Source organism: Pongo abelii, chromosome 15 (genome assembly GCF_028885655.2).
Source record: "Pongo abelii isolate AG06213 chromosome 15, NHGRI_mPonAbe1-v2.0_pri, whole genome shotgun sequence".
Lineage (NCBI taxonomy): Eukaryota > Metazoa > Chordata > Mammalia > Primates > Hominidae > Pongo > Pongo abelii.
This window is the reverse complement of record NC_072000.2, coordinates 99,511,476-99,535,596: the sequence shown is the minus strand read 5'-3', so window position 1 is coordinate 99,535,596 and position 24,121 is coordinate 99,511,476. Positions and strand designations below refer to the sequence as shown.

Below are 24,121 nucleotides of genomic sequence, written 5' to 3'. Positions count from 1 at the left end.
TAGTGAGCTGGGTAGGAACCTAGATTAGTTTGAAAATGTTCAGCCATGAACTGGCAGAACCACGATTACTCTAAGTTTAGTCATTCATGTTATTCTAAAGAAGTATTCTGTGTATACAAAAATAATGCTTAAAGAAAGGGTAAATGCCATTTCAACACGTATTTACACAGTACAGCTGTATATAGCAGGCGTTTTATTCCTCTGAGTTATTCTCATATAAAGACATAGACTGTGGGATTTTTTAATAAATTTATTGGAGGACGATTTTAGAGAATAGTGAAATTTCCTGATTTAAAATAAAATCCAATTTTATAAATTTTGTAGTTAGGTAAGAAGTGCATAACTTTTTTTTCACCGTGTTTCTAGGTTGAACTGCTTGAAGCAGCTCTGGATCATAATACCATCGTCTGTTTAAACACTGGCTCAGGGAAGACATTTATTGCAGTACTACTCACTAAAGAGCTGTCCTATCAGATCAGGGGAGACTTCAGCAGAAATGGAAAAAGGACGGTGTTCTTGGTCAACTCTGGTAATAAAAAATTATTTTATCAAGTTGTGCAGGGGAAATTGGATGGGATTTTATGTTTAAACAGATTTTCTGTGTTTCTTAAGTTAAATTATTGAAGAAAGTTTGACAGATAATGTACTCATTTAATCTCTTCTGGCAGAAATTGTTTTGTCCTATTTCTTTTTGGTGTTTCTCTTAAATGTTCTGGTTCTGTATTTCTTTTGAATGGATTGCTTTTGGAACATAAGTATTGGAACATATGTACATTAGAACATAATCTAAGTTGTTACATTTATTTTTGTTCTTGATGTTTTAGCTTCACCAAGTATGTCAAAAGGTGCTTAATTATGGATAGTTAACTTTTGTACTTATGATTTTGCTATATCAGTTGTATTAATAAAGTTACATGCTGCTTAGAAATTAGATATTCAGTTAAGAGTTTAAAATACTGATTTTTATATGCTTGGATTATATATAAAAATAAAAAATATAAAATGTGAACCTAAGCTGGTAGAGCACTAATATATTCATGTCACTGCTCTTTTTTTAGATTGTCTCAGTATAACTATATGCTTTAAATACATGTTAGACTGTCTTGTTTCCATCTGATTTTATTGAAGAAAACAGGAGGGTGGCTTAGAGGAAATCAGCTATGAAGAAGAAAGGTGGTGTAGGGTTCTCTGAAGCAAGTGACAAAAAGTGAGGTGGCAAGTCTAGTAGGTGCCATTTTTTTGGAGGATAACCTTGGAACTGTGGTTTTAAAGAGGCTATCAAAAACATTGTTGGTTAGGTCTAATATAATAATAAGGATTTCTGTAGACTGTTAATCATTAGTAGTCCAGAGAGCCAACTAGACAAGATTTCTCATATTTACATGGAGTATTATATTTGTAATTAGCAAACCAGGTTGCTCAACAAGTGTCAGCTGTCAGAACTCATTCAGATCTCAAGGTTGGGGAATACTCAAACCTAGAAGTAAATGCATCTTGGACAAAAGAGAGATGGAACCAAGAGTTTACTAAGCACCAGGTAAGACTTGTAGAGAAATTTCACTTTATAAATCCCTACAAGTTCTTGACTTGGTTTGTAAGATGATCTGTAGCCTTGGTTGTCTGATTTAGGTTTGAAAACTAATTTCCTGTACTTAATCAGCCTAAAAGCTAGTCCTGATGTACTGTATCTTACTGTAAGTCTTACCTTAAAACCAAATAAAGGTCGGATGCAGTGGCTGACGCCTGTAATCCCAGCACTTTGGGAGGCTGAGGTGGGTGGATCACCTGAGGTCAGGAGTTCAAGACCAGCCTGACCAATATGGTGAAACCCTGTCTCTACTAAAAATACAAAAATTAGCCGGGCGTGGTGGCGTAGTAGTCCTAGGTACTTGGGAGGCTGAGACAGGAGAATTGCTTGAACCCAGAAGGTGGAGTTTGCAGTGAGCTGAGATCGCGCCACCGCACTCCAGCCTGGGTGACAGCGAGACTCCATCTCAAAAAAAAACCAAAAAACAAAAAACGAATAAATTACTAATTTTTATTGCTCTTAACTTTGTAGAAAAGAAATAGCTTTCAGTATGATCTGCTTGCTTGAAAAACACAAATTCCTATGACCTATTTCCAACTTGCTGATAATGCGCTTTCAAAAAATTTACTCTTGAGTTAAATGTCTTAAACTGGAGAAATTTCTTGCTTGAGCTGTTTAGGTCTTTGACAGAGACTTCCTCTAACTGAATGTTTCCATGTAGCCAGCATGTGCTGGAGGCTTCTCTAACTTACATGTTTCCATGTAGCCAACATGTACTGGGGCTTCTGGTGTGTTGGTCATTGGGGGATACACAGTGGTCATTGGGGGATACACAGTGGTTAAGAGGCGCTTCCTCACTGAACTGAAACAGCCCAGCCTACTAGTGTGCTTCACATACTGGGATAAGTCCTCATTAATAAAGCACTTAAATATCCACATAATGATAGGCTACAAAAATAACATTTACTCTGGGTTTTCTTCCAGAAAACCATGTCAGTTCAACAGAAAAAAATAAAAAGTGTGAATTGTTTTGTGATTTGCCTAAATTGACAGATCTCATCAGTCATAATATGGCTGTGGGGATCTAAGAACCTGAAGTAAATGTAGATTTGTCATCAAGACATGCTTTCCATTATCAAGATATTTTTTGCCTACTCTTTTCCCATGCTTTCCTGATTTCCTTCTTAGTTCTGATGTATAAAATTATATGTATTTAGTATTTTAGTTTTAATTTTGACTAATGAATTCCTTAATCCTCACTTATGATACAATGGCTCTATGATCTGATTTTATGTAAGTGTATCCAGGCCGTGAATGCCGTGTTTGTTTACTGATGTTAATTTTATTTTAGGTTCTCATTATGACTTGCTATGTCGCCTTGAATGTTTTGAAAAATGGTTACTTATCACTGTCAGACATTAACCTTTTGGTGTTTGATGAGTGTCATCTTGCAATCCTAGACCACCCCTATCGAGAAATTATGAAGGTAAGTTTTAGACCTAAGTCTTAGTAATTCTTGCTAAACTATTTAGTAAATGCAGATTTTTTTTTTTTTTAGATTTCAAAAGCAATAATATTAGTTATCAATATTGGGAGTTTGGCTGCAGTGTATGAATGAATGAATATTAAATTAATGTTCATTTAAATCTATAATAAACTTTTAAACATCATAATAAATTCTGTATAATTTTCATAGTGTATCTAATTGAGCCTTTTTGAAAAACAGATCTTTTAAACAAACTACAGTAATTCTATGAGTAATTTTATGTTGTCCTTGGTATAGTGGCATTTCCACCAAACAAATTCTTTTTTACTATTTGTTAGTGATTTTGATATGTTTTAATATGGCGATGTCTCTCTTGTTATGGCCTTGCAAAATGAAGTCTTTACTGTCAGTATCTTTTATTATGTTAGCTCTGTGAAAATTGTCCATCATGTCCTCGCATTTTGGGACTAACTGCTTCCATTTTAAATGGGAAATGTGATCCAGAGGAATTGGAAGAAAAGATTCAGAAACTAGAGAAAATTCTTAAGAGTAATGCTGAAACTGCAACTGACCTGGTGGTCTTAGACAGGTATGCACTTCCGATTGACTCGGCTTTAATGAGATTAGTTGAAAACAATATTAAGTCTTTGGTGTTTTTTGTAGTACCTTGCAGAGAGTATCTATTTAAGTGAACAAATGGCAGTAAAAAGGAATGGGCAAGAGTAAGAATTCTCTATAAGTACCGTTACCTGTGAGTTCAAGAATCTAGCCTTGTTTCCACAGAGAGTAGCAGACAGGCATTTCTGTCTTAAGAGATTATGTGTCAGCTCTTCCTATTTGCTGTTGTTGCCAAGGACTGGGAACTTTAACAGTAAATTTGTATTTTTTTTCTGTCAATATGTGTGCTTTGTTGTTCTGACCTAAATGTCTTACATGATGCTTTCAAAGAACATTAAGTTATTTAGAGAATTCAGCAGTATACTTTAAAATGTTTGGAAATACCCCATTGTTTTGAAAATGGGTTGTGGATTTCAGAGAAAGTTGCTGTTTGTGATTTCTAGGTTTGACTCTTTTTGAGAGGGTTACTATTTTGAGTTTCATTGAAAAGCGTGCACACACGCAAAACCTTCATAACTTAAGTTGGTGGAAGGGAGCCTTTACAAATTAGGAAAATGGCTTTTCAAATGTAATGAATTCGATTTATGTCAAAATAGCCTTCCATTCTTACTAGATGTAGTCTTAAATAAGGCTAAAGATTACCTAGTGGTGGTTCTTAGGACAGTTACAATAAGTAGCGAAGACTGATTTCTCAAGTTGTGGAGTTAAGTCAGACGTGGGTTTGAATACTCGCTCCACTGATTGTAAGCTGTGTGACCTTGAGTGAGTCACTTATTTCCTTGAACTTATAAAATGGCATTGACAGTGGTTTCATGGGATTCTTTGATGATCAATTACATTGACACATAGAAAAATCTGCAGTGTGCCTGGCATTTAGTAAGAATTTGAGGAAAATTTTCTTTGGAGAGTGAGAAGGAAAGGTAATATTTGGGATCTGTCAAACTTAGGTATTCAAATGCCATATGAAATACAAATCTTATGACCTCTAGAACGTGCTGTGTCTGACTTCTTGAGCCAACACTGTGGTGGAGAACTAGAAGGCTGTGCTTGTGCTTTTGTCTGACCTGAGTTAGAGTGCTTCACTTGTATTGCCTAAAGGTTTTCTGAGAAGTAGAAGTAGTAGAGCGTTTAAGTAAAACTGATAAGCAATCTGTTGAATAAGCATTACCTAATTCTGCAAATAAGGACTCTTTGGTTGAGTATAAATTCTGTTTTGGGTTAAGAAAAATAAGAACTATAGTATATATGTCTTTGCTAGATTTCTTTTTCTTATTAAAATTATCATATGTACTTTGAGGATATTATGTGCCATTCTGGTGGTCATGTTTTATGAAAGGCATAAAAGACCCAAGGAATGATAATAGAAATGAATGAAAGTTGGGGGAGTTTTCCTTATGAGGATTTAAAAATACGTTAAAAATAAAAGCGATATTTGCAAATATTAAAAATTCACACAGATATGGAAATGGATAAATTGAATGATAAAACTCCCGGTGATCAGTCTTCCCATTCTTCTTTCCGCTTCTGCGAAGTGATTGAGTTTCATGAGTATTTTGAACACCCTTGTTCTTCATTCTGGCAAATGCCTAAGGGGGCAAAAGATGGAAGTCTAAACCTAAAAAACAAAAGAAAACAAAATGTAATCATAATGAAATCTATTGGCAAAATTATTTGAATATCAGCCCCTGTGGTCATTTCTTGAGACCTAACAGGCAAACGTAGTACAGATTGAGCATCCCTAATCTGAAAACGCGAAATTCAAAATGCTCCAAAATCTGAAACCTTTTGAGTGCTGGTGTGATGCCACAAGTGGAACATTTCATATCTGATCTTGTGATGAATTGAAGCCAAAATGCGATCAAAACCTGTTTCATTCACAACATTATTTAAAAATATTGTGTAAAATTACCTTCAAGCTATAAGGTGTATATGAAACATAAATGAATTTCATGTTTAGACTTGGGTCCCATCCTCAAGATGCTTCATTATTTATATGCAAATACTCCAAAATCTGAAAAATATTGGAAATCCAAAACAGTTCAGGTCCCAAGCCTTTCAGATAAGGGCACTCAACCCGTGCAGATAAACGTGAGTACCACTTTAGGAAGGCATGTTGTGAGCCTGCCTTTTATATTGATTACATATACAAACTGAAACTAGGAAGCTTCTTTTTGGAGTTAGACATAAATGGATCATAATGCTGTAGTGAGTTTTTTAGAAATGAAACAAAAGGTGTTCAGGGAGGCAGTAGAGTTTGGCTGAAAAAGCCCTCAGAGGAAGGCAGTCCTGAGTTTTGTTTAGACAGAGTCATGTAATGTCTTTGAACCTTCATTTCCTTCATCATCCTCCCTGTGTGTGGATTCAGTTAGAAGGTATGTAAATTCCCAGCATCATGCTTGGGGATGCAGTGGATGCTCATTTGTATTCTTTTCTTTCCCCTCTTCTCCCCTTGCCTTTTGAAAACATCTTTTAAACAATACTTTACTGGTTTATAAAATACATTATTTACTGTTGAGAAATATGGTAATATAGAAAAATAATAATTAAACACCTAAAATCTCACCCCACTGCTAACATTCTGGCTTTTTTTTTTTTTTTTTTTTTTAGTATCTATTTCCTTTTTTTTTTGCTCTTTGAAAAACTTTTTTTAAGTTGCATTCTCACTACTGCAGTATTGATAACTTTTGTTTCTTATGTTAAAGGTATACTTCTCAGCCATGTGAGATTGTGGTGGATTGTGGACCATTTACTGACAGAAGTGGGCTTTATGAAAGACTGCTGATGGAATTAGAAGAAGCACTTAATTTTATCAATGATTGTAATATATCTGTACATTCAAAAGAAAGAGATTCTACTTTAATTTCGAAACAGGTAAGCATATACCAAGTAGGTACAGTGATTATATTTTGAAAGCTTTGTTTATTTTTAATATTGAAATGAAAGTATGCTTAATGAGGCTCTGCTTTACGTTTTAGTTTAAGGTCTTAATCTTTTTAGACATTTTTCATTGAACATACTGTATTAGGTTGAGTTCATTGTTACCCAGTGCACATTTATATTAAGTGTAGACTTCCCCTATTTAAGGAGCTGAGCTAGGATTCATGTCATGGTTATTTGAGTATAAGGAGTGAGTCCAATTTTTGTTTCTTTTTGGTCAGAAGAGTTAGTTCCTGCTTAAACCCTTGAACTAAACAAATTCTTCCGCAGTTTCCTAGTGTGTGTAACTGGATATGAGCCTGTTGTCTCTGAGTGGTACTGCTTTGAGAAGAGTTCCCTTAGGACAGTGATCCTTCCATTGTGGGCCCCACGTCATCATCAGCAGCATCTGCGTGGAGTCCTCAGGACCAATTTTACTGTTTGCAGAGTCTTCAGTTTTGAATTTCGATAAGCCCTCCAGTAATCTGATTCATTAAAGCTCGAGAACCACTGCCCTAGAACTTTGCAACCATTTGTGAATGTTAACACGGTATTAAATGTGGGTCTTAGTTTCTCTCCTGATGATTTTTTTCTTCTCGAGCAGCAGTGCCCACATTTTTCTCAACCTTTGCATTCTTTCTTCCTTTCCTTTTCCCTTGCCTTTCCTTTCCTCTTTCCTTTTCTTTCTTCTTTTCTTTCCTGTCTTTTTTTCCTCTCTCTTTCTCTCCTCTCCTCTCCTTTCTGTACCTCCCCTCCCCCGCCCCTTCCTCCTCTCCCCCGTCCTCCCCTCCCTGCCTTCCTCCCCTCTCCCCTCTTCCTCCCCTCTCCCCCCTCCCCTCTTCCTCCCCTCTCCCCTCTTCCTCTCCTCCCCCTCCCTCTCCCCTCCCTCCTCCCCCTCCCTGTCCCCTCCCTCCTCCCCCATCTCTGCTTCCTCTCCCCCTCCTCCTCTCCGCTTCTCCCTCTCTTCCTCTCCGCTTCTCCCTCTCTTCCTCTCCCCTCCTCCTCCCCTCCCCCCACCTTCCCCCTCCCTCCTCCCACCTTCCCCCTCTCCCTCCCCCGACCTTCCCCCTCCCTCCCCCGACCTTCCCCCTCTCCCTCCCACGACCTTCCCCCTCTCCCTCCCCCTCTCTCCCTCTCTGCCTCTCTGCCTCTCTCCCTCTCTCCCTCTCTCCCTCTCCCTCTCCCTCAATTCTTCAGTTACACCCTGGCCATGGATTGACTTTTGGCTCTCAATTAGAGTTGTAAGATGCAGCACTCTGGGAGGGTCCAGGATCAGAGTCTGAATTTAGCTGAGATGTTAATGTTGAAGAGCCCTGACCTTGTGGTGGTGTTTTCATTGAAATTGGATAACAGGGGCTTTTGGAGAACTGTGACAGAGTGTGTGGAGGCTGCCCCAGTGCAGCTGTCCTAGCTCCTTTTCCACTTCCAACCAATAAAGGCCTTTCCTACTGTTTAGAAAGAAAGAAAGAAAAAAGAAATGATAATAGAGACAGCTGTGCAGTGTTTTTACAGCAATCTCACCGTGGCATACGGAGGTGCTGACTGTAGATCGACCAAAATTCATCCACAGTTTCTATTCAGTATAGTGGAAAACATATAATGCTGGAGAATATTGTACATAAAGTTCAAGGAAAACTCTATTGCTCTTCCTTGATGCCTAAAGTTAAATTACTGTGCTACATAAATTTTATGTAATTTGGCAGGAAGTAAATGACTCAGATATAGTTTTAACTAATTACAGATCTAAAAATAAGCTTCATTAACCTCATACAATTGCATGTTTTAATTTCTGTTTGATTATTTTATTGAAGAAAGGAGATGGTTCTAGGCATATACATATGAAATGAGCTTGAAAAGACTAATGGCCTCTCCCCCCACCTTCAGGGACTTAACCTAAGGCTGGGTTACATTTAAGGAGCCATTTGAGAACAACTGAAATCCCAGTTAAACCCCACATGAAAATGCTACATTATTATTATTTGGCATTAGGTTTTTTCTTTTCTTTTTTTTGTAGATACTATCAGACTGTCGTGCCGTATTGGTAGTTCTGGGACCCTGGTGTGCAGATAAAGTAGCTGGAATGATGGTAAGAGAACTACAGAAATACATCAAACATGAGCAAGAGGAGCTGCACAGGAAATTTTTATTGTTTACAGACACTTTCCTAAGGAAAATACATGCACTATGTGAAGAGCACTTCTCACCTGCCTCACTTGACCTGAAATTTGTAACTCCTAAAGTCATCAAACTGCTCGAAATATTACGCAAATATAAACCATATGAGCGACAGCAGTTTGAAAGCGTTGAGTGGTATAATAATAGAAATCAGGATGATTATGTGTCATGGAGTGATTCTGAGGATGATGATGAGGATGAAGAAATTGAAGAAAAAGAGAAGCCAGAGACAAATTTTCCTTCTCCTTTTACCAACATTTTGTGTGGAATTATTTTTGTGGAAAGAAGATACACAGCAGTTGTCTTAAACAGGTAAATCTCTTAAGTTGACTCCTTTCACATGAGAACAGGGAGGCGTCCTGTGTTGTGATGTGATGCGCTGTAGCAGCTGTAAGAGCTAGCATGAGGGTTATGTAAGTGTCCTTGACTTGGCGCCATCATTGCTGATACGTCATGCTGTCCTGGGATTGACAGAGAGGATGTTTTCCAGAAGACTGATTTTCATATGGCTGATATTTTTTTTCTTAAAGGATGCTAATTTATTCTAATCTACCTAAAATGGAGGACAAGTATGGTCTTTAAAAAAATCAGTATACATTTAAGTAAAGCATTGTTTTATATTCAATTTTAGATTCAATTCAGATATTTATTAATCCTTAACTATATGTTAGACATTGTGTTAAGCATTTCACACCAAGTGTTCCCCTCAGGTAGTCTTAGGAGAAATTTTATCTGGGTATTGTGACTAATTTTTTAATGTTGATTTTTTTCTCTTAAAAATATGGATTCAACTTTTCAAGGCTAGGCTGGGCATGATGGGTTGTGCCTGTAATTCCAGCACTTTGGGAGCCAGAGGCAGGTAGATTGTTTGAGTTCACAAGGGGCAACACGGTGAAACCCTGTCTCTAGAAAAAATACAAAAATTAGCTGGTGGTGGTGTATGCCTGTAGTCCCAGCTACTCGGGAGGCTGTGGTGGGAAGGTGGGTTGAGTCTGGGAGGCAGAGGTTGCAGTGAGCTGAGATGGCACCACTGCACTCCAGCCTGGGCAGTAGAGCCAGACCTTGTCTCCAAAAATAAAGTTTTCAAGGCCACAGTGCAAAAAGTTTAGAAAAATTGAATTTATTTTGGGTTGGTTCATAGACTGCATATTAAAATTTTGTGAATCAGAAGAGAATAAGAATGTGGGGAAAGTTCTAAGACTATTAGCAAAGGTGATATTGAATCCAAATTTTAGGCCGTGGATTCCTACTCTTTCTCACTTCTTCAATGAAAGATTTTTTTCTAATTTAGAACCAGCCAGGGAGCTATACTCCAGATTTCTGTCAGATGGTCACTTAATGTATGGTCCTTTTGGTTTGTGGATAGATACTCTTATTTTTTTCTGCCAAAAAAGGTCCTTATTTTGTACTTCAATCAATTTACTTTTCTATGAGATCCATTAATTGGCCACAGTTGATCCGTAACTTTTCTGCAAGTAGTGAACTGTTAGGAAAAACTAAGCTTTGCTTCGTAAGGTAATTTGGGATTTTTTTTTTCTTTTTATTTCTTTGTGTGTGTGTGTGTGTGTGTGTGTGTGTGTGTGTGTGTCTGTGTGTGTGTGTGTGTGTGCGCGCGCGCTTAACTGCTTCTGAATGTTTAGGGGTTTTAAAAAACTTTTTTGAGTAACGAGAAATTGGACTCGAGGGTCGTCATCTGGCAGTTTTTAGTCTGGTAATTTTCATAGTCATTGAGCCTGATCCTTCTGATGAATACAAAGGAAAATAACTTTAGGGACCAAATTACATTTAAATCAGAAGTTGAAGGTTGGAAGGGGACCTTACTGACTATCTAATCCAACCCACTTATTTTTGTAAAAATGAGAAAGAGCCTCAGGAGAGAGAGTGATTTGCTGTAAGTTAAATTGCTAGTCAATGGCAGAGACAATTCTAGAATCCTAATATCCTGACTCCTAGTTTCCAGTTCTTTCTATCATAGTAATGCCCCTGGGCATCACAGAACACTAAAAACCAGTGCTTTACAGCAGGAAGATTGCCAGGAGACGGACCTGGGAGAGCGTGACTAAGGAGGGATTATTTCTTAGGGCAGGGAAGAAGCATTTTGGGAGTCAAAAAAGTTTAATGCAGGCGCAGTTGTAAGCCTAGTTATGGACATACTCCCCGTCTCCATTTAGGATTGTATAAGGATTAAATAAATTTTCTGGGGCTTGGAGAGAAGAAATGGGGGTGTATTTTCCGCCTTCCCCCTGTTTTCTGCTTGTATTTTTAGGTAAAGATGTGCCAGTTTTTATTGCAGGAATATTAGCCTGAAAAGGTTTATCCAGAATCAGTCAGTTACTTCTTATTGACTTTAAGGATCAGATTAATTGTGATCAACTTTCATAAAATGTGACTGGAATTTAGTGCTGTATGATGAATCAAGAGTGGTCTGAGGGTTGACTTTATGAGCAGCTAATTAAGTATACAATAGAGGTCTTGTTCCAATAAGCTTTTTAATAAGCTTAGAAAAACTTCCTGAAATCCAGATTCTTTCCTTCCATCAGTTTAATGGGAGGAAAAACCCTTCTATAGTGAATAGTTTCATGGGCATATAAGCTATTGTAATGTACATGCAGTTTTGTACTCTCCTAATTAAAAAAAATAAATCACAGCCACTTCTATATGTAGTGTAGGTATGTACACAGTCTTATGTTTATGGGTTTCTTTGTACCTTATATTTATATAGGAGTTTATAAGTTACTTTTATATATATTTAAGACATATTCACAACACTCCATGGGGGAGGAAAGTAGATGTTCTTTCCATATTACAGAGGAAGAAAACAAGCATCAGTGTGTGACCTTCCCCAAATTACACACATATCAAGTGGCAGAAAATGGCTTCCAGTCTCAAGTCTAGTGTTCTTTTCGCCGTGTAATATACTAGTATTGTGTGATATTGGCATTGGACAAACCTGGGTTCACATCCTGTCTCTACCCCTCCCCCTTTTTTTCCTAATAACTTTTTATTTTGGAATAATTTGAGATTTACAGAAAAGTTGGAAAAATGGTACAGAGAGTTCTCATATGCCCCTCACTTAGTTTCCCCCATTGATGTTATCTCATGTCAGTGTTTGTCACAACTAAGAAAACTAACATTGGCCCATTACTATTAACTCCAGACTTTATTTGGATTTTGACAGCTTTTCTACTAATGTCCTCTTTTTTAAAAAATTTATTTTTATTTTTTTCTAACCACTAGACAGTAAGGTATAATGTCTTCTTTAATCCAAGGTGTCATATCACATTTAGTTGTCAGTATCTACCCAGTTTCCTCTGGTCTGTCACAGTTTTCACAGTTTCCGTCTTGTTTTGATGACCTTCACAGTCTTCAGGAGTACTGGTCAGGTATTTGGTGAATGCCCCTCCATTTGGGTTTTTCTTATGTTCTTGGGGTTGGACTAGGGTGATCGGATATGGAGGAATATCATGGAGGTGACCTGCTCTTCTAGTCACATTATATCAGGGGGCTCTCATGGTATCAACCACGAAACGTCACTTGTCATGTTCAACTTCATCAATGGATTGTGATAGTGTTTGTCTGCTTTCTCTACTGTAAAGTTACACTTTTTCCCTTACTCTATTTGGAAGGAAGTCTCCAAGTCTAGCCCACCCTGGTAGGGAGGGATTAATCTCCACTTGCTAGAGAGGGATATATCTATATGTATTTGGAATTCTTCTGTAAGGAAAACTTGTCTAGTTTATCCTTTTTATGTAACTATCTACTTATATTTATTAATTGAATCATGTATTTCAATTGGTGGTTTTGTGTTTATTTTATACTTTGGGCCATAATCCAATACTATGTTATTTATTTGTTGCTTAAATTGTTCCACTGGTGGCCACTGGGAGCTCTTTGAGTTTAGCTCCCGTGTCCCTTTGACATACCCTCATCCTTTTGTTTTTGAGCACTTTCTTTGTGATACCACAGGGTGCTCTGGGCTCTTGTATTTCTCCCTGCCTGGCCCTAGAATCAGCCATTTTGCCAAGGAGACTTGGTTTCTTTTCTACCCACTTTTTGGATGTATATTTTGTGAAAGTTATTTAACTTTTCAAAGTTTCAGTATGTTCATTCATAAAATGGAAATAGTACCTCCCTCTCTTACTGACTTGTTGGTAAGAGACTTTGTATTAAAAATGGCAGTTTTAGCACACAGTAGATGCTAATTCTTCAGCCGCTTACGCAGGCATCTAGGGAGTGCAGTATCAGTATGCTATTATGTAACAGTCAGTGATCTTTTTTAGTGAAATCATAGAGGAATTGTATTTGGTTTTCTCCACATTGACAAAGTGTAAGGAGTAAGGGATACTGTTAAAGGAATTGTTGATAATGTGTTTATATCTTTGAATTTCTTTTCCTCTTATGGTTGTCTGCGTTAGTTAGCATGTTTATTCAGATCACAATTTTTTGTAATACATCTATTAGTTTTCTGAACCTACCATACATATTTCCTATTTGGTTATGTTATTTTCATTCTAATTGGGGAAAATTAGATGTACATATACACACAAAATGTAGGCTATGAACTGGTGCCAGACTTTACCTATGTCATGAGTTAAGTACAGAGATTGAGAAGAAGCATTTAGAAACTCTTAGAGCAGTTTGACAGTAATTTTATATCTGCTGAATACAATAAAATTGATGCTTGAATTTTAATGCTTTTTAAATTTCATTTTCTTAGTCATTCACTTTTATGAAATTCTACAAAACTGCCTCTGATGGATTGAAAATTTAAAAAGAAAAGCTGGTTCTTTGCTGCAGATCGTTTCAGAAACACTGCATTAGGGAACAGTACACTTTATCAAACAGCTTGCTGGTGAACAGCTTGTATAAACTCAATGTAAAAACCAAAAGAAACAAATAATACTTTGTCTTATTTTTTCTGTGGTGTTACGAACTCTTTAAGCGGTTTGCACTGTCCATTGTCCTCTGGGAGTTCACATGATGTGACTGCCTGGCTTTGTTTTCCCTGAAGCCTGTAGCTTTGTCCTGGGTACTGGTTAGGCATGGCCGAGATTCACCAAATAGAGAAATACATTTTTCTCTCTAAGCATTATTAGCATAGGTATATCCCATGTAATTATTGCTTACAAGAGATTTTATTTATTGTGCCTGTTGTCTCTTCTGTTCTCTGTGGTTTTGATGTGGGTTTCATTAAGGAAAAATGAATTGACTGTTGTTGCCTCTGTTTCTTAGCTAATTGAAGTCTGTCAGATGGATAATTTATAATTTTGGCAAAGTAAAATACATTCTTTGCCTAATTAGCAGTAACTTAAAACACATTCTAAATCTCTATTATATTCAAATTGATGCTTATTTATATAAAATTTGGAAGTATGTAGTATTTCTAAGGTGATTTGTATTTTAGACTTTTGGACATGTTATTTGTTTGCATGTAACACTGCTTTCTGTTACATCTTGTTTATTAAAATAATTAAACACACCTTGGAACATAATAAGGGAGCCTCTGATTCTGAATATTTAAGTACTTGAACTGTAGAACTTGAACTACAAGCTGTAGTTTGTAGACTCCCAAACTAACCTAGACACGCAAGTGTTGTGCCGATTGGGATCAAGAGAGATTCTAGATGGCCACTTCCAGCTCTTTATTATTAGTCTGTTTCATGTATTTTTTTTTTAAAAAAGAATGATTCGACTTAAAAATGCAATTTTCTATTTGGAATTTATACTATGTAATATGACTTCAGAGAAACCATGTGGAATCGCTTATATCAGGTGTGGAACCATTTATCCCGTGTGCTGAGTTTTTGAATGTGGATATTTCCAAAATAGCTGTAATGGCAGCACTAACTGTTAACCTTCTGCACCCGTGTAATGTGATCCCGTCCTGTAGCTCTTCGCCATTTCTTAGCTAGAAGGCCAGCTTTCAGTTACAGGCACTCTGGGTTAATACAGAGGAGCAGGCAGGAAGAGAGACAGAGCTCAGGAATCTCCTCTTTCATGACAGGGAAGGGTAGGGATGCCTTGCCATTTCTGTGCCCTGTACTATGCTGTGCAGAATTTTGGTCAATGGCCTGGGGACAAGAAAGCATCAGGAATTGAGAGGATACAACATTTCTTTCCCATGGGCTCCGCTTCTAATGATATCAGGTGGTAGGATAAGAGGAAAAGAAATCGCAGCTGAAACTCTTGTTACATTTGTGGGGGGTGAAGGTTTCCTTTTGGTATTGGGCTCACTGGTCCTTTCTGTATAAGCACGGTAGGGCCTGCAGCTCAAGCTGTGCGTGGTCTAGAGAAGGGTGTTGAGTTGAGAGAGGAACGAGTGGAACTGGTAGAGGGATGAGTCAAGCTTTTTTCATTGGACGTCCTGTCCCGAGGCCAAGATCTATGAGGATCCGATCTAGCTCAGTCTCATCCTGGGCCACATTTCTATTAAGTCACCGTCACCAAATCAGCTGTTGGAGGTAACGTGACCATTTCATTTGTCAATACAAACCAGTCTTGTATTTGGCATTATAAGTACTTGGTCCACAGAACTATGTGGTGAAGAGTGACAGTGATTTCTGTTTAAGCAAGTTGGGAAAAAAGGACCAAGACCGTTTTGTTAGGTATGTTGGCAAAAAATGCATGTACTTCCATTTTAAAGGAGGCTTTAAAAACAAAAGTTTATTTTCTCTCAGCAACGTTTAACTTCCAAATGTGTATAATTTTCTTAGATTGATAAAGGAAGCTGGCAAACAAGATCCAGAGCTGGCTTATATCAGTAGCAATTTTATAACTGGACATGGCATTGGGAAGAATCAGCCTCGCAACAAACAGATGGAAGCAGAATTCAGAAAACAGGAAGAGGTAACTTAAATCAAAATAAGTGTACAATAACAGTTTTCAGGACATAAACAGACAAAGTGCCCATAGGGTCTCCCTTTTTTCATAGTTCCCCAGAATTATTATTTTTTGTATTATAGACTACTTCTTCATATATTAGACCAGCTGTCCCCATGAGGTAGCTGTATAGTGATTTGTATGCTCAGAATTAGAATAGCTGTCTGGCAAACCAATTTTGTGTCTTAATTGCCATCAGCCAACTTATTTTCTGTGATTGGACTGATGTTACACAACTGCATTTCATGGAAAGACAAAGCATGTATGACCTTAACTCTTGTACATTCCATATGACTATGAATTAACAAACTGAAATCTTTTCCTAGAAAGTGTTTTCTTTTTTTCATTTAAAGGCCTATTTTGTTTGAATTCTTTAAAAAAAAAGCACTATAGTTTATAGATTTTAGCTTAAATATTTTTGTGCTTTGTAGGGTCTTAATACAGGAAACAGCATTGTAAAGATGCTAAAACCTAATACCATGGTCTGGCTTGTACACAAAAACCTATTTAAAGTTTATTATTTAACTTAAGATTAGCAGAATAATTCCTGTTGAAGGCCTTTTCTACATTGTAGCTGTTTGATAATTTCCAAATTTGGAGAGTCCAGGAGCCAGTCTGATAGATCTAACTGTCTGAAAACTAGCTTATGTTACCATTTAATTTATCCTGAATTGGAGAGTCTCATTAAATTAGTTTCTTTGTCCATGTTTCCATGCATGCTGAGTTTTCTGTGATACTGTCATCTTCTTTAGCCTGGCCTTAAGGATTTAGAATGCCCAAGAGCATGTGTGTCAGAAATGACAGTTGTCATTTACTTTTACTTTTTTTTTGTTTGTTTGTTTTGGAAATTTTCTTAGAAGTGCTTTTCTTGGTGGATTTTTTTTTCAGGTACTTAGGAAATTTCGAGCACATGAGACCAACCTGCTTATTGCAACAAGTATTGTAGAAGAGGGTGTTGATATACCAAAATGCAACTTGGTGGTTCGTTTTGATTTGCCCACAGAATATCGATCCTATGTTCAATCTAAAGGAAGAGCAAGGGCACCCATCTCTAATTATATAATGTTAGCGGATACAGACAAAATAAAAAGTTTTGAAGAAGACCTTAAAACCTACAAAGCTATTGAAAAGGTAAGATCAACAGATTAACATGTGCTGGCAGATTGGGAAAAAAAATTAATATGGTTTCTTCGTTATTCTTTGTATCCATAGAAACAGATAATGAGTTTTATCTACAGGCAATAATCTCAAAAGAGGTGTACTCTGTGTACATTGTAAGGAAGTTGAGAATGATCACAAAGACCCAGCAGTGTTATACAAAGTGTTTGAAAGGGCACAATAAGATAACAGTGAAAATGATCATCACATATGTTATTGGGGATGAATGTCTGGGAAAATTGCATTGCAAATATGGACAGTAACTGTTGACTGCTTAAGTTATTGAGTGATTGGAAAATGATGACATGGTAGTTACATTCAGAAAGACTGACAGTCACTTGTGTATGTGTGTGTGTGTGTGTGTCTGTGTAAGCACGGTACAGTATAGACTTTGTACCATATGGTAAGGGTCTCCATATGATTGGAACTGGGAGGGATTCATTGGAAGAAGGTGTCTGCAGCAGGTGACTTTGGAGTATTGAAGTATGTTTAGGACAGAGAGATATTTTCGAGAGAGTTTTTTCTGTAGGTACAGAGGCAGACAGCATATGGCAAAGAAGATGTATTTTCATCATAAGTTCTGTTTTTTAAATGTTCAGATCTTGAGAAACAAGTGTTCCAAGTCGGTTGATACTGGTGAGACTGACATTGATCCTGTCATGGATGATGATGACGTTTTCCCACCATATGTGTTGAGGCCTGACGATGGTGGTCCACGAGTCACAATCAACACGGCCATTGGACACATCAATAGGTATGGCATCATATCATTTGTGTGGAAAACCTGGGAATGTTGCACAGTTTAAGTCTAAACCTGTACATTTTGTATTGTTGACATTTTGCAGTTACCAGTCTTCACTTAGACTTGCCATATTTTTGATAAAGAAAAGTTACTTCTTTTTTCATTTTTTTTTTTTAATCAAAAGGCAAAAACAGTATCGTGCAGCAATAAAAGTTCAGTATTCCTTGGCAAGGCTAACATAATGAAGGCATTTTAAATTAGGTTTAATTTAATTTTATAATTCTCACCAATTTTTTTCTAAATCCTGAAATTTTTTGTTTTGTGCCATAACCATTGGGTAATGTTGAATTTTCCCCTAGCAATAAAGTGAGATTGTGATAAACTAATTTATGTTTTTGGGTACATTGTAATTTATTTTGTCCAGAGCTGATAATAAAATTTCTAAGAGCTAAGAACAGCAGATGCATTGCCGGATTATATATCAGGATAATTTCTATTCAGAGACAAAAGAGCAAGTATAAGATTTTCTTTGTAACCTTTTATTTTGAAACAATTTCAAACTTTAAAGTGTTGTAAGAATACTAGAATTCCGCATATGCCTTTCACGCAGACACCAAGAGAGACTCATTCAGTTTCATGATAATGTTCTTTGTTGCCAAAGGATCCACCTTAGAGTCAGGAGTTGTCCTCAACTCCTGTTGTCACATCTTCCTAGTCTCCTTCAATCTGGAACCATTCTTTAGTCTCTCCTTGACTTTAATGACCTTGAAACTTTGGAAGATAGATAGGCCGTCATTTTGTAGTCTTACTCTCAGTCTGGGTTTGTCTGATATTTTCTTATGATGAGACCCAGGTTACAAGTTTTTGGGCAGCAACATCACTGAGACGATGGTGTCTTCTCCTCATCCTAGCTTACCAAGTCGCACACCATGTTGATTTGTGCCCTTACCGGTGGTAACTTAGATCACTTGAGTGAAGTCTGCCAGTTTTCTCTACTGTAAAGTTCCCTTTCACCCCTTTTATAATTAGTAAATATTTCATGGGGAGATACTTTGAGACTGTATAAAATTTGTTCCTTTTCCCAGTTTGACTCATTAGTGTAAGCATTCTTTGATATTTCTGGCCCAAATTGATTATTACTATGATGGCTACTAAATGATGATTTTCTAACTCCATTATTTCTGTATTTATTAGTTGGCATTCTACCATCCATTTCTTCTCTCCGTTTATTCATTCTTATATTATCATTTTTTAATGTCAGCGTGAACTTATGGACTCCTATTTTATTTAATGGGTTATAATCTATCATTATCATTTACTGTTTGTTTTGATGTTAAAATTGTTTCATATTTGGCCAGTGGGAACCCCTTAAAGCTGGTTTCTTTTGTCTTTTTAACATCTCACTATTATTTCTTGAACACTTCCTTGTTTTATGGCGCAAGACATTCTAGACTGCCCCAGCCTTGATGTTGGCAATTTCCTCAGATTTGGTGGAGAAACAGTTGTGGTTAGATACCAAGAACTGGATACTAGGTTTATTCATTGCTACCAGGGTGTTGCTGCTGCCAGGCTTTTTAGTGGACAGAGCTAGAATGTTTGTTTGTTCATGTTTACATCTGTATTTGTTTCAGTGTCTGTCTGTTGATATCTCTTATTTTCAGTGTGACACTAGAGGTTTCATTCTACATTTCCTCTTTTCTGTCTTTGTACCTCCTTTCTCTAATAATCAGAAGTTTGGCTCCCATTGTCCTCAAAATAATTAGTGTTCAGTCTTTCTGTATGTAGCCAGTCTCCCTGCTCTGTAGGGCTGCAACTGTGGTCAGGTGCCCTTGCTGCACAGGTCGCAACCTCACAGGGCTGCTGCCCATTCCAGCACCCTCCTGATGTGGGTCCTGTCCCAGCATCCCTTTCTGGGCCAGCTTTCTGCCCTGCTCCAGCCTTCCCTGGTGCTGTTGCTCAGTGAGTTGCTAGTTCTACTGTCCTTTTTGTGTCAGCACTGGGCTGTCCCACCCTCTTCTGATGCCTTCCTTACACGTGTGCTGGTAGTTGGTGGGAAACCTAAGATGATTAAGGAAAAAACATTGGCAGTATGTTTTCTTACTGGATTCTGAACAATACTTTGTGCTCTATTATGGTAACACTCGACACATGTTGCTATTTAAATTCAAAATTCAATTTAAAATAAAATAAAAAATGGAGTTTTGTAGTTGTACTTGTCACATTTCAGGTGCTCATCAGCCACTGCCCTCTTGGGCATCGAAGATATAGAACATCTTTGCAGAAGTTCTGTTAGACAACACTGTTCTGTCTTATTCAAAGTTTGAAGTAGTGAAGTTTAAATGCCACATATAAATACAAACTCAGTAGAGGGGAAGAGGCACATGACAAATCAAACTCGAGGTTGTAAATATCAATATTTTCTCAGTTGTAGATTCAGCCTCAGAACTTCTTTTTCTTCACAGATACTGTGCTAGATTACCAAGTGATCCGTTTACTCATCTAGCTCCTAAATGCAGAACCCGAGAGTTGCCTGATGGTACATTTTATTCAACTCTTTACCTGCCAATTAACTCACCTCTTCGAGCCTCCATTGTTGTAAGTTTAGAAGAAGAAATGATTGTTATCTTTTAAAATATGTCATTAGTGGATTTTTTTCGGCTTTTCTAAGACTTGCAAGTTATAGGTAAATTTGATTTTAAAATCTGCTTTTATGAGCAGGAGCCTTGTGTTGACAGACCAAAAATAAAAATAAAAAACAAATTTACTTTCAAAAGTAGATTTATAGATCACTTTTGTAGTCATCTACATGGTCATATTTGTAATAGACTGTCTAATTTACAGATACTTAGAACTGGACTAGGTGATCTCTAGTCCAGTAACTTAGAAGTTAGTCCAAAACTTACAAGTTTCTTCTAAGGTGTTACTAACATGCACATTTTTGACAGAATCATTCAACTGTGGCTTAGACACTTAGAGTGATATAAAACTTATTATAGATCGTTGTGTTGTCCCAGTTATTTTGTTGGTGACTCAAAAATCTGCTTTTTGTAAATACTGTTCTTGGTCTCAGTACTGATTTCCAAATATTCCAAGGTGACTAATTTCTATTGCACATAAAAAGCTGCTCAATACTATTAATGTTACAGCTATGTTTTGATAAATCTTTCTTTTTGTTACATATTTATTGATTAGTAAAAATAAGATACTTTAAAATCTTACCGAAATTTAAATTCATCAAAATTGTAAAATCTTAATTATGACTTAGTTTTTACTAGGCAGGACTTTTAAAGATGAATATTTCAAATATGGAGATTAGAATTTTTAAAAACTTGCTGGAATTTTTCAAAATAAAGAATTTTGTTTTTGAACTTTAAAGGTGTTGGGGCAGTGGTTTCATAGGTGTTTCATGTGCTAGAGGTAATACAGCGATGTGCATGTACAATGGAAAGGTTTTTGTTATTTTCAGGGTCCACCAATGAGCTGTGTACGATTGGCTGAAAGAGTTGTAGCTCTCATTTGCTGTGAGAAACTGCACAAAATTGGTAAGGATGTTTGAAAAGCATATACGAATAAAAATAATTGCAACCATTGTAAAAAAAATAAAAAGCATATAGAGGACTTTATAGATCTCTAAGGATTTTGTAGAGCTATTTCACTTGCTGCTCTTAATGTGCTTTGGTGAATATAAACGTAAGTGTTAGTAACTTGAAGATCCTACAGTGTTGTGGGAGCTCTTTGTTTTCCATAGCTTGACTGCAGACAACTGTCATTTATTTGCTCTCTTTAATGCCTCCTTTTAAATACATAAAGGTCTTTTCATAATTGTTGAATCATGCACCATGAGCACTTGTGTTTTAATATGTCAGTCTCTCAAATTAGTCTATACTAGTATAGAAATTAATCCTTTTTTTAAAAATGAACTCAGTTTCTTTTTTTTTTTTTTTCTCAATCCTGCTCCTTCTGTATAAGTGGACCCATTTTGTGTGGCCATTTTATTTAGCATTGATATGTGCTGATGTCATGTTTAGATGTTTTTGTTTCTGAACCTTAGAACAGAATTTGCAGTCTGGCTCATATTGGAATATATGGATGCCAAAATAGACTTTGCCTGAAGTGTGAATCTGATTACTTTTACATTGTAAAAGGCAAAGATGCTTTAGTTTCCATTACTTTTCCAGGTCCTTCTAACATAGTTCTGTTCTAAATTCTTTACTAATTAATTAGGCAAAATCTGGATTGTGTTAATTCTCTCTTTAAATTTGTTAGGTGAACTGGATGACCATTTGATGCCAGTTGGGAAAGAGACTGTTAAATATGAAGAAGAGCTTGATTTGCATGATGAAGAAGAGACCAGTGTTCCGGGAAGACCAGGTTCCACGAAACGAAGGCAGTGCTATCCAAAAGCAGTTAGTATTGGTTAGAACAGAGTAAAAACCCAGCATTTCTGACTTCGTTTTCCGCTATATCAAATCTCAGTTCCTCTGCTTGGCTGGCTTCCCACACCCTTGCAGTTTGGCCCACTCTGGATCTCAGCTCCTTTCTCCGATTCACAGCTTCTCTCAGATCAGCCTCTTTCCTTCCTAATGTAGACTATGTGCTCTTCCACTTCAGAGGTTGCTTTTGTTTTTCTTCTCAAAAGGATTCTTGGACCCATCTGTCATATTCTATCCAGAATGAGATTATTTCATTTAAATAGACATTCTTTGTTTCATTCAGTTTAGTGGTGTGATTCTTGTGTTACTTATGATTTGGGGCTAAGACAGAAGAGGATTTGTATGATAAAATAAGCAAGTGAAAAGATGCCCTCTCAAGATGACAGGTACACTGGAAGGTAGAAGCACAAATATCTGTCAGGAGTTATGTCAGATTCCCAATGTGGGCCATTGGGAATCGAAATAAGTTATTCCCATGGAGTGTTTCCATCTCAATCTGTGGGCATCCTAGCAGAGTTCACACATGAAAGCATCTCTAAATCTGACTTCTAGTAATAGACAAACTTGGCTGAAGTATTTATTTTTAAAATATTTGTTAATATTTTTACCTCATAAGAACCCCAAGCAAAAGCAGAATTTTGCTGTGTGTAGTAGTCCTGCTTACCCTTGGAGGGTATGTTCCAAGATCCGCAGTGGAAACTGCAGATAGTACCGATCCTCCAGCAGCTCAACGTTGTTTCATTAGAACGTTGACAAGGAAAAAAAAAATCATTCCCAGCCAGGGCCACTGTCTCTATGTGGAGTTGGCACATTCTCCTCATGTCTGCTTACTCCGGTTTCCTACTACATCCCAAAGCTGTGCACATCAGGTGAACTGGCGTGTCTGCGCTGCCCCACTGTGAGTGAGCATGGGGATGTGTGTGCGTGTGCCCTGCCACAGAGTGACATCCTGTCCGGGATGGGTTCCCGCATGGGGCCCTGAGCTGCCAGGATAGACTCTGGCACCCTTGGCCCTGAACTGGAATAAGTGGGTGAATAATCATCTTCCTTGTTTTTATTCATCTTTCTTAAGTGTATCTATAGCTCATTTATTTTAATGCTTAATATTAAAAGTGTTTTTTTAATTTAGAAATTTGGTGATGTTTTTGTGATCAGAAATATGCTGGAGGAATTTAACTGTTTTATGTCAGTTAGCCTGTGGGAAAATTGGTTTCTTTCTACCAATTGGTTGTTTCCCTTAGCCAGTTTCTAAGAACCTGCCGGAGACATTAAGTGAGGACTTATAGCATATATTATGCTTTTTAAAATATGTTTGTACATATTTATGATAGTTTAAGATATAAATTAGGCACAGTAATAACAAAATAGAACAATTGTAACCATATACTGTAATAAAAGTTATGTGAATGTGGTCTCTCTCAAAATACTGTACTGTATACACCTATTATTGGACCATGACTGACCTCAGGTTACTGAAACCATGGAGGCTGCAGATAAGCGGGGACTGTTGTGCCTGTATCTTCGCCTGAATATGTGTTTCTTTGGTTTTGCTTATGCAGTTTTACCAAGTTTTTACTTTATAAAATTTTGCACCCAGCTTAGCATTTTCAAGATTCAGAATCATGTTAGTTTTTAAAAAATCATGAATGTTACCCATTTTCCCAAAATGCATGTTTCCCTCATACCAGATTTTCACATGAGACTAGTTTCATGTGATAAAGTCGTTAATGATAAGTGTTTCTAAAAGCATAGTATTGGCTGGGTGTGGTGGCTCACACCTGTGATCCCAGCATTTTGGGAGGCTGAGGCAGGAGGATCACTTGAGGCCAGGAATCCGAGACCAGCCTGGTCAACATAGTGAGACCTTGTCTCTACAAAAAAAGAAAAGCATAGTACTGCCTGGCATCCTGTTTAATTAATAGATACATTCTTTATTTTCTGATTCTCTGTTAAATATAACTGTCTCTTTTACCAGCATCTTTGTACCTTTTAACTACAGATGCAGTTCTTTTTCATTGAACCTCAGGAACTGCAAGACCATAATCTGAAGGATTGTGTTAATATTGAAAGCCTAGCAGCAATCTCCATTTAATTATGGTTCACTCACATAATGAGGTAGCCATTACAAATGATGATATTGGCTCATATTGACTCTGACGATATTCTCTTTACAGTAACGGGATAAA

The 24,121-nt window shown here is 37.1% G+C and overlaps 1 protein-coding gene across 8 annotated transcripts in view; it reads left to right on the top strand.

Moving 5' to 3' along the window:
- Positions 1–24,121, top strand: part of DICER1 (dicer 1, ribonuclease III) — a 71,767-nt gene that overhangs the window by 25,021 nt on the left and 22,625 nt on the right. For 7 of the 8 annotated variants that reach the window (XM_024231631.3, XM_024231630.3, XM_024231633.3 and 4 more), the window contains 12 exons: positions 367–529; positions 1,407–1,537; positions 2,880–3,014; positions 3,443–3,603; positions 6,335–6,503; positions 8,563–9,035; positions 15,437–15,569; positions 16,491–16,733; positions 17,360–17,514; positions 19,965–20,097; positions 20,969–21,044; positions 21,769–21,908. In XM_024231631.3, the coding sequence (XP_024087399.1) occupies positions 367–529; positions 1,407–1,537; positions 2,880–3,014; positions 3,443–3,603; positions 6,335–6,503; positions 8,563–9,035; positions 15,437–15,569; positions 16,491–16,733; positions 17,360–17,514; positions 19,965–20,097; positions 20,969–21,044; positions 21,769–21,908 (2,112 nt within the window). Of the gene's footprint in view, positions 1–366; positions 530–1,406; positions 1,538–2,879; positions 3,015–3,442; positions 3,604–6,334; positions 6,504–8,562; positions 9,036–15,436; positions 15,570–16,490; positions 16,734–17,359; positions 17,515–19,964; positions 20,098–20,968; positions 21,045–21,768; positions 21,909–24,121 lie in introns of those variants that run through there. The other variant, XM_054530476.2, reaches the window with a different exon arrangement.